The sequence below is a fragment of the Parambassis ranga genome, chromosome 10 (genome assembly GCF_900634625.1).
Source record: "Parambassis ranga chromosome 10, fParRan2.1, whole genome shotgun sequence".
Classification (NCBI taxonomy): domain Eukaryota; kingdom Metazoa; phylum Chordata; class Actinopteri; family Ambassidae; genus Parambassis; species Parambassis ranga.
The window spans coordinates 24,366,345-24,376,488 of NC_041031.1; the positions used below are offsets into that span (position 1 = coordinate 24,366,345).

The following is a 10,144-nucleotide window of genomic DNA, read 5'->3' on the forward strand; positions in this document are numbered from 1 at the left end:
TCACACAGGAAATGTGTCTCCCCTCATGGTCTCCGCCCCCGTGCTCTAAACTCCAATAACAGATCAGCACAGAGATGAGTCATCTGTCCGCTCAGCCCAAGTTTCCTGTGGACATCAGAGCTATTGATGCTAATAAGAACTTCCTGCTGCTGTTGCCATGACAACACAAACTCAGATTCAGGACATGGTCCACGTCTCAGCAAATAGTCCTGTTAGAATAGAATAGAATAGAATAGAAATACTTTATTCATCCCAAGCTGGGAAATTTCACTGTTGCAGCAGCAAAACAACAGTCACTCAAGCATACTAAAAATATAATATAATATATAAATACAAACAGTATAAACATGATTTACAGCAAAATAAAAAATAAACATAGGTGCAGAAGCAAAAATGTGCAATTTGTAATGCAGGTATAAATATAAGTCCAGACAGGATTATGCAGTTTGTTATGAAGATATGATATGAAAAGATATGATATATGATATGATATGATATGATATGATATGATATGATATGATATGATATGATATGATATGATATGATATGATGTGATATGATATGATGTGATGTGATGTGATGTGATATGATGTGATATGATATGATATGATATGATATGATATGATATGATATGATATGATATGATATGATGTGATATGAAAAGATATGATATGATATGATATGATGTGATATGATATGATGTGATGTGATGTGATGTGATGTGATGTGATGTGATATGATGTGATATGATATGATGTGATATGATATGATATGATATGATATGAAAAGATATGATATGATATGATATGATATGATATGATATGAAAAGATATGATATGATATGATATGATGTGATATGATATGATATGATATGATATGAAAAGATGTGATATGATATGATATGATATGATATGATATGATATGATATGATATGATATGATATGATATGATATGATATGATGTGATATGATATGATGTGATGTGATGTGATGTGATGTGATATATATATAACAGCAGTGTGCAGTTTCATAGTCGTTAGCCAGTCGTTAGACACACCTGGCCCAGTCAGCCAGACCATCACAGGTAAGTATGGAAACATTTAGTGCTATTGTTTTTAAGTTTTTTTAAGTTTTACCCAGACCCACCCACTGAGGTCTGTAACCACATATAAACCATGTTTCCCACCAAACAGTTAGAACTGATGAAGCTGCTTGGATGAGCAGCGAAACGTCTTCTAGAAAACTCTACAAGTCCAGACGCCTTGCTTCAATCTTCTCTACGTATGATGACTTGGATGATTGAGAATCTTCATCAACAGTTTTATAGTTAAAAACCTGAACCTTGTCCCTCACAGTGTTATCTCTGGCACAGAGATGAGGTGTTGAACTGTCTTACGGCAGTGAAGCTGTCTGAGCCTTTTGGAAAAGGCGCTCCGTTGTCTGTCCCGTACAGGGAGGAGAGGGTGGTCGGGGTTATCCATGATGGATCACAGTTTGTTCAGTGTCCTCCTCTCCACCACTGCCCCCCAGCAGACCACAGAGGAACAGAGTGCTGCAACAACAGACTGGTAGGAGACCTCCAGCATCATTATGTCCTCTTAGGGAGACGTGTCCTTGTGCAGGAGGTCCAAACTGAACAACCGGATCGTTCTCCATGAATATCTGATTGATGGAATGTACATAGGAAACACTGGTCAGGTATCAGTTATGAATCAGCTGCTGGACCGACTGATCTGCAGTTACTGACGGTGTCCTGCAGGGGTCGGTGTTGGCAGCTGGCTCCTGCTGCAACACCGCTCTGTTATCAGTTAGACATCGATCACCGAAGGTAACAGTGATCGATGATGTTTCCACAGACAGATGGACAGACGCGCGCGTGTGCTGCATCCAAATCTGCCAAAACATGAATGACACGCGCCCAGTCCGCCACCTCCCAGTGTCGTGGCTCTGCGCCTGCGCCCTGCGCCCAGAGCTGTGAGACGGAAAGACGGGGCTCGAGCCTCCTTCAGCCCCCAGTGGGATCAAACCCGGAATAAAACACCGACCACCGGCGGGGTCCGGCCCTCTGCAAGTCCACCGAACCTCGCAGCACACTGAACGGAGCATCGGCGGGGAGGAGGCGGCGGCACCGAGGAGGCAGGCGGGCATCGGTGCCTCGGGAGCCTGCCTGTCTGTCCGCCCGCAGACGGCAGACAAACGGGATGAGGCGACCAGCGGCTCCGCTTCCTGTTCGGCGCTGAAACACTGAGTCACGGTGCTGCTTCGGGCCGAGGCCTCACACGAGCTCCTGCTGCGCGGACTTCTGGATGTAACGTGTGTCTGAAGCGGGTTCTGTGGACTGAAGGGCCAGATGTGGGCCTGCTGAGGATGCTCCGGGCTCTGACACACGGGCCCCCTGCACCTGACAGGCTGAACCCGGGGATCACTGGACCACACGGAGACAAACGGAAACGTTGGACACAGATTAGACATCTGAAGACAAACCGAGAGGAAGCCCCTGGAGGACAGCAAGACATTCAGTGGGACATATTGAGGTGGGAGACAGAAACACATTTATCTTTCAGGACATCAATAAGTGTTATTATATATTATATAATAAAGTGGAGACATGAAGACACCTCAGTGGACAACCATCAGGTTATTTACATAGGACTAAACAGAAGTCTTGGTGGGACAGAAAGAGACGTTAAACAGAGACAGACAGTTTAGGGACATAAGACATAAAGACTCCCGCCTGAGGACATAAAGTCACATAATACTCACTTTAATTTACATAACATTGAGAAGAGGACATGTCGAAAGACATTCGTAGAGACTGTCAGGATGTGTTGAGGGGTACAGGTGTGTGTCCTGTTGGTCTCAATCACTTCCTTCTTACACCCTCACAGCTTCCATGTGACGCGGAGTGAGGCGACATGACGTTCTTAAGGTGGACCCGCTTTCCTGTCCCACTGGTTCTCTTCCTGGTCCAAGCCCGCTCTGTGTCCACAGCACGTGCCGACAGGAACATGGTGTCTGAGGAATACGTGGGGGCCACTGTGAACGCCACCGTGCTGGATGGGCGAGGAAGCACTGTCCACATGATGAGCAGCGATGACGGGACCTACGGACAGAACTCTCCAAAAGTGGACACAAGGGGAGTAGTCATCACACCTGCACCACATCATGGAGGTCAGCACACACGCACCTGGCTGAGGACACTCGCATGTCCCGATGCACACGGCGGGGACATTAAAATGATGCTGCTTGTTTGATGCTTGTTGTTTGTTGTGTGTGTTTGTGTGTGTTTGTGTGTGTTGTTTCATGCTGGAGTTTGTTCATTTCACTGTCATGAGATTTGAATTCCTGGTGGTGCTGTGGTTTGTGTCTCGGCCCTCTTCAGTACTTGGAGGACAGACAGTTTGTGTGTCCGTATGTGCTGCACGTCATGTCTTCAGTGGTGTTGTGTGCAGTAGGTGGAGCAGGTGCAGCAGATGTGTGTGGCAGCACTGAGTCACTGCAGAGGTTTTCAGGCTGGTGAAGGTCGGAGCGTTTCTGCTCTGAGGTGTCAGATTACAGTCAGCCGGTCCAAGGACACTGCAGCTGCTGTCTGCAGCATCGCGCTGTCAGACACACGGCCAGGCGCTCCTATGGAACACATTCAGTTCTAAAGCATCACATCAGGACCACCTCCTGATCTGCACCAGGCAGCAAAGACACAGAACCAGGCAGCAAAGACACGGAACCAGCAGCAAAGACACAGAACCAGGCAGCAAAGACACAGAACCAGCAGCAAAGACACAGAACCAGGCAGCAAAGACACAGAACCAGGCAGCAAAGACACAGAACCAGGCAGCAAAGACACAGAACCAGCAGCAAAGACACAGAACCAGCAGCAAAGACACAGAACCAGGCAGCAAAGACACAGAACCAGGCAGCAAAGACACAGAACCAGCAGCAAAGACACAGAACCAGCAGCAAAGACACAGAACCAGGCAGCAAAGACACAGAACCAGCAGCAAAGACACAGAACCAGGCAGCAAAGACACAGAACCAGGCAGCAAAGACACAGAACCAGGCAGCAAAGACACAGAACCAGGCAGCAAAGACACACAGAACCAGGCAGCAAAGACACAGAACCAGGCAGCAAAGACACAGAACCAGCAGCAAAACTCTGCTGGAAGCTCTGGACAAACGGTTCCAGCTGTGTGGTCACATGGTTTCACTCTAATTCATACATCTGTCTGTATACATCAACAAACAGTAATGGTCGCTATGGTAACTTTGTCTCTGCAGTGGTGGACCGCCAGGGCTGCGACCCGAGCACTCATTTCCTGGTTCCCCCTCGGAATGTCCACTGGGTGGCGCTGCTGCAGCGAGGCAACTGCACCTTTAAAGAAAAGATCCTGAAAGCAGCAGCCTACAACGCCACGGCCGTCCTCATCTACAACAACTCCACCGACAAGACAGTGAAGATGGGACATGAAGGTCAGAGTCCATCACTGCGTGTGAGCCCAGTGACTCCCGTGGTTTAAAGAAGCCGCTGCTTCATGTTCTGAGCCATGGCTCACTGTGAGGGAGCGGGCAGGCGGCGCCGGGCTCTGCTGCTTTTATGGGGCTCATGTAGTGTATGGGGGACACGGAGAGAAGGACGACGTACTGACTTACTGAGTCTAAATATAGACAGATCGTCATTAATTGATGAGGTCACTGTGACCTCACACAGAGTTTGTGTGTGTCTGTGTGGCACAGAGATCCTTAATGTCATAGATCAAACCTGGGTTCACGCTGCTGCTGCTCTCAGATCTCTAGAATAGGACTAAAAAGAACTGATGCTGGATTTATCAATGTCAGTAATGACCCTAACCCTGGTCCTCTGTGCAGGCACCGGGGACACGGTGGCTGTGATGATCACAGAGGCGTACGGCAAAGAGATCCTAGCTCACCTGGAGCGGAACATGACAGTCTTGGTGTCTGTGGTGGTGGGTCAGCGTGCTCCCACCAAGAACATCAACCGAGGCTCGCTGGTCTTTGTCTCCATCTCTTTCATCGTCCTCATGATCATCTCGTCAGCCTGGCTCATCTTCTACTTCATCCAAAAGATCCGCTACACCAGCGCCCGGGACCGCAGCCAGGTGACTGCAGAGACCAGTAGAGGCAACATACGTGTGTCTGTGTGTGTCTGTGTGTTTCTGTGTGTGTTTCTGTGTGTGTTTCTGTGTGTGTCTGTGTGTGTCTGTGTGTTTCTGTGTGTGTCTGTGTGTTTCTGTGTGTGTCTGTGTGTGTCTGTGTGTTTCTGTGTGTGTCTGTGTGTGTTTCTGTGTGTGTGTCTGTGTGTGTCTGTGTGTGTCTGTGTGTGTCTGTGTGTTTCTGTGTGTGTCTGTGTGTTTCTGTGTGTGTCTGTGTGTGTTTCTGTGTGTGTGTCTGTGTGTGTCTGTGTGTTTCTGTGTGTTTCTGTGTGTGTCTGTGTGTTTCTGTGTGTGTTTCTGTGTGTGTTTCTGTGTGTGTGTCTGTGTGTTTCTGTGTGTGTCTGTGTGTGTTTCTGTGTGTGTGTCTGTGTGTGTCTGTGTGTTTCTGTGTGTGTCTGTGTGTGTTTCTGTGTGTGTGTCTGTGTGTGTCTGTGTGTTTCTGTGTGTTTCTGTGTGTGTGTCGGTGTGTGTCTGTGTGTTTCTGTGTGTGTTTCTGTGTGTGTCTGTGTGTGTCTGTGTGTTTCTGTGTGTGTTTCTGTGTGTGTCTGTGTGTTTCTGTGTGTGTCTGTGTGTGTCTGTGTGTTTCTGTGTGTGTGTCTGTGTGTTTCTGTGTGTGTCTGTGTGTGTGTCTGTGTGTGTCTGTGTGTGTGTGTGTCTGTGTGTGTGTCTGTGTGTCTGTGTGTCTGTGTGTGTCTGTGTGTGTCTGTGTGTCTGTGTGTGTCTGTGTGTGTCTGTGTGTGTGTCTGTGTGTGTCTGTGTGTGTGTGTGTCTGTGTGTGTGTCTGTGTGTCTGTGTGTCTGTGTGTGTCTGTGTGTGTGTGTGTCTGTGTGTTTCTGTGTGTGTCTGTGTGTGTCTGTGTGTGTGTGTGTGTCTGTGTGTGTCTGTGTGTGTGTCTGTGTGTCTGTGTGTGTCTGTGTGTGTGTCTGTGTGTCTGTGTGTGTCTGTGTGTCTGTGTGTGTCTGTGTGTGTCTGTGTGTGTGATCAGTGATCCTCAGTGATCAGAGGACACAAGGCGCCGTGTGTGTTATTTGCTGAGGTGTGACTTGAATGCTGTTCAGCACGGTAGCAGAGTCCAACCTCTTCTTGGCTGTGATTGGTCACCTGTGTCCTCTGCTAGTTTAAGTAATGTTCAGAAGTGCATTCTTTAAACGTGTCCTTCCTCTTTGTCCATCAGCGCCGACTTGGTGATGCCGCAAAGAAAGCCATTGGAAAGCTGACGACAAGGACGGTGAAGAAAGGAGACAAGGTGAGCAGACCTGGTTGGTGATGGGTTTACCAGACCTGCAGGGTACCCACAGGGTCCAGGTATTCATGGGGCAGCAGATGAAGGCGTGACAGATGTCCTGCTGTGAGGTCAAAGGTCACTGGGTGACAGGGGGAAATAAACATGACCCAGAGGACAACATACGTCACACCCTAACCCAGAACCTTCACTGAGAACCATCATCAAAAAGGAGTTCTGTTAAAGTTGTCTGTGTGTGTATGTTTGTGTGTCTGTGCGTGTTGCAGGAAACTGATCCAGACTTCAATCACTGCGCGGTGTGTATCGAAGCGTACCAGCTGAACGATGTCGTCAGAATCCTCCCGTGCAAGTGAGTCCACGTTTCATTTACTGTCCCCTGCAGCTGATGTTTTAGGGCAGCAGTGGCTCAGTGGTATCAGCGTTGTCCAATAACCGGAAGGTTCGACCCCAGCTCGTCCCCTTGGGCAAGGCACCTTACCCGCACTGCCCCCAGTGCACTCACTGGTGTATGAATGTGTATGAATGAGTCGGAGAAGCCATAGACACACATAGACGGTCTCCTCCAGGGGAACTGTGGCTACATCTGCAGCTCACCACTGCCACTGTGTGAATGTGGTGTGAAAGAATAATGCATCTCAGTGTAAAGCTTTGAGTGCCTGACGGAGCAGTAGCAATATATATATATTATTATTATTATGTTTTATGTCCTGTCCCTCCCTCTGTGTCCTGCTGGTTCACGTCCCTGTGTCTCATGCAGACACGTCTTCCATAAAGTGTGTGTGGACCCCTGGCTGAACGAACACTGCACCTGTCCAATGTGCAAACTCAACATCCTGAAAGCTCTTGGCATCATGGTGAGTCATCGCTGATGTCATCGACACGCCACAGCCTCATTAATGCACAGTGGCATGTCTTGTGCTGAGGAGGTTTATATGTCACAGGGACTTGGGGGTAGAGGCCAGTCCTGCAGTGTTTCATGTGGTTTTCTCTGTCCTCGGTTCGTCCTCAGACCAGTCTACCCTGTATGGACACCGTAGTGTTGGATGTGGAGCGTCTTGGAGTCAGTCAGGCACCTGGCAGCCAGAGAACGCTGCTGAGTGACAACAACCAACCGTCCATCACCCTGGAGCCTCTCAGCCCTCCCAACCCTGAAGCCACGCCCAGAACACCTGCTGACATCACCATCGCTGTGACAAGTAAGGACAGAAGACTGTCCAAAACCTCTTTCCACACTTTTCTGTCTCTGACTGTGTGCTTCCGCTTTTTCACCCCTCTGTTTTTGATTTCGTCTCCTCAGGCGGCGGCCATTTCTTTAACAGAAACTCAATGTCTCCTCGAAGCGTCGTCTGCGAGATGGAGCTGCCGGACATCCAGGCCTCACTCGACCTCTATGATGACAATAAATCCTGAGGCCCATCGTTGTTGTTACAGTCCCCTAGCACCCAAAAACCTGCCGATTTACAGACTACATTTTCTGGACAGAGTGTTTCCTGTTGGGGTCTGATCACGATAATGTGGATGAACATGTATGTTATTTATTCCTCCAAACTTTCATCAGACTGAACCGATTTTGGTCTTATTACACTCATGTGATTATACAGTAGACACCGACTGGAGGAACTGGAGCTTATAGTTGGCTTGTACAATCCAAAGAACTGAACTCTAAGTCAATGAACCAGAACCCGAACTACAATCGACTCCACGCGATGTAATTGCTGAAAAGTTACAGAGCATTGGGTAAGGGCTTTAAAGGGCTCTTGGAAAAGAATTACTGGGTCCCAAAAATGGTTCTGTGAAAGACTCCCTGTGAAGCACTTGTTGGATTTCACTCTTAAAATTGTTCTACAGACAGTCCAGATTTTCTTCCAGGGTCATGGGAAGGTTGTCCCAAATGTTTTGAGATCCTTAAATGGTTCTCAGAAATGTTTGTGAGTGCCTAAAAACGTTCCTGTGTTCCAGAATCCTCCCTGGTAAAGTTCTTTGTCCGTGTCCGTGAAAAAGATCTCAGGTTTGTGGAACCTAAATGGTGCCTGGGTTTCTAAAAAGTTTCTGAGCACTAAGGCTTCTCAAAACGTTTTTCAAGTCTTAAATGTTTCTTGAGTCATCAAAGAAAACTGTTCCTGAGTGCCTAAAGAGGGTTGTGTCAAGGTTCTTGGAGTCCTACATGGGGTCATGTGTTCCTGGAAATGTTTCTGGACCCCTGAAAGGTTCCATGGCTTCTTGAACATGTTGCTGAACCTGCTGAAGAGGTCTGTGAAACCTATCATTGCCTTTCAAGGCCTTTAGGTCCTCAAGAATCCTCCCAGTTACTGGTTCCTGAGGTTTTAATAGATTCCTTTCCTTGTCAATGGTGTGTATTCCCAAGCCTGTTGGACCTGAACCTACACAGACCCACCGGTACCTAAACCAGAACAACCTAAATGTTCAGTGATGTTCAAGTTCAGTCAGTGCAACTCTGGACACTTTTAAGAGGAACTCCGGATGATTACATTAATGACAAGCAGAGTCTTGGGTCAACCTGGACCTGAGTTAGAGCTACTGTAAATACGGACTGAACTGGTTATTCCTCTGTATCATCAGACAGGAATCTGAACCAGAGGAAGTCCTTGACCGGCACCTGGATTCTCTGAAGAAAGAAAGGGACCTTGAACAGTGTTAACCTCACTGTAGCAAAAATACTGTTTGTCTGTGGAGATACAAAGGAACAGTCCAAAATGTCAGTAACCCTCCTGCTGTCTGTGGTCGGTGCCACCTGGTGGTTCTCAGGGAGCAGCCTTGCTTTGGTGCTGCAGGGCATGGTCTTCCTGGAGCAGATCAGAGTTTCCTGAGGTGATGGACTGCTCCTCAAAGCATATTAAACAGCTTCTGAAATACTCAGCCTGTACAAATAATCAGTATATAAACAGCATTATACGATCTGTAACCTGATTGATCAATATTATCTTTGAAGTGACCTGAAGCCATCCTGCAGTCACTCGTCCTCATCTATCTGTCTGTCTCATGGTGAATAGAATGATGCTTTCACTGTCTTTACTGCCTCTGCATTATGTGTCATTAAACTGTTATTAAAGTGTCTTTATTGCCTTTACCAAGCAGTCTGACTGACCTCTGTCTGTGGTCTCCATGAACCGGCTCAGGGGAGACAGGTCCCTCAGGACCAGACACACACCAGGAACAGAACTCCTTCATACACACACCCACACACCAAAACCCTGCTACGCCTTGCTGCATGTAACATGTCTCCTGGACGTCAGTTACATGTGTTAGTTGTTGGACACGCTGTTTAATGTCATGTATCAGTAGTTATTGTGTTATACTATGGTGCGTATGTTGAACACTCAGTGAATGAGTGACTAACGTGCAATCACTGAGTGCAAGTGTCTAATCAATCATTGATTGTTTTCATAGGAATGCATTCATGATCAGAGATGTCTTCTCGGACTGTAACAGCGCCCCCTGCTGTGAGGACGACGTTCAGAGCCCCTCAGGGTCACTTGACCTGGAACCTCAAACTGTGGACTTACATTGGTCCACCAGGGGGCGGTAAGAAACATGCGACGTTGTGACGCAAGGGACGTGATGCGTCACACCCGGAAGTGATGTGGTAGTCAGCAGACTAAAGAGAAAACAACAGTATCAGCTCAATGTTGGTCTGAACCAGGCGCAGCTCCCACAGCAGCAGCCCGCCGTCCCCCGGTCTTCGTCTCGGTCGTCTCCCGGCGGAGGCTGTGCAG

At 47.9% G+C, this 10,144-nt stretch overlaps 1 protein-coding gene across 2 annotated transcripts; it reads left to right on the forward strand.

Moving 5' to 3' along the window:
- The first annotated feature begins 1,838 nt into the window (after nucleotides 1–1,838).
- On the forward strand, nucleotides 1,839–9,498 carry rnf130 (ring finger protein 130). Of its 2 annotated transcripts, XR_003671323.1 has the most exons (10): nucleotides 1,839–2,533; nucleotides 2,888–3,170; nucleotides 4,275–4,466; nucleotides 4,863–5,113; nucleotides 6,342–6,413; nucleotides 6,677–6,759; nucleotides 7,168–7,264; nucleotides 7,420–7,606; nucleotides 7,708–8,249; nucleotides 8,559–9,498. XR_003671323.1 is itself a non-coding variant. In XM_028415559.1 (9 exons), the coding sequence occupies exons 2-9, from the start codon at nucleotides 2,915–2,917 to the stop codon at nucleotides 7,818–7,820; spliced, it is 1,251 nt and encodes a 416-aa protein (XP_028271360.1). In that variant the 5' UTR covers nucleotides 1,839–2,533; nucleotides 2,888–2,914; the 3' UTR covers nucleotides 7,821–9,498. The 2 variants fall into 2 exon arrangements, 1 of the variants encoding a protein (XP_028271360.1); XM_028415559.1 differs by having other exon boundaries at nucleotides 7,708–9,498.
- The last annotated feature ends 646 nt before the right edge of the window (nucleotides 9,499–10,144 follow it).

Coding starts and splice junctions, on each gene's coding strand:
- rnf130 (XM_028415559.1), top strand. CDS start 2,915: ATGACGTTCTTAAGGTGGACCCGCTTTCCTGTCCCACTGGTTCTCTTC. Junction 5,114..6,341: donor GCGCCCGGGACCGCAGCCAG/GTGACTGCAGAG, acceptor TTTGTCCATCAG/CGCCGACTTGGTGATGCCGC. Junction 6,414..6,676: donor CGGTGAAGAAAGGAGACAAG/GTGAGCAGACCT, acceptor TGCGTGTTGCAG/GAAACTGATCCAGACTTCAA.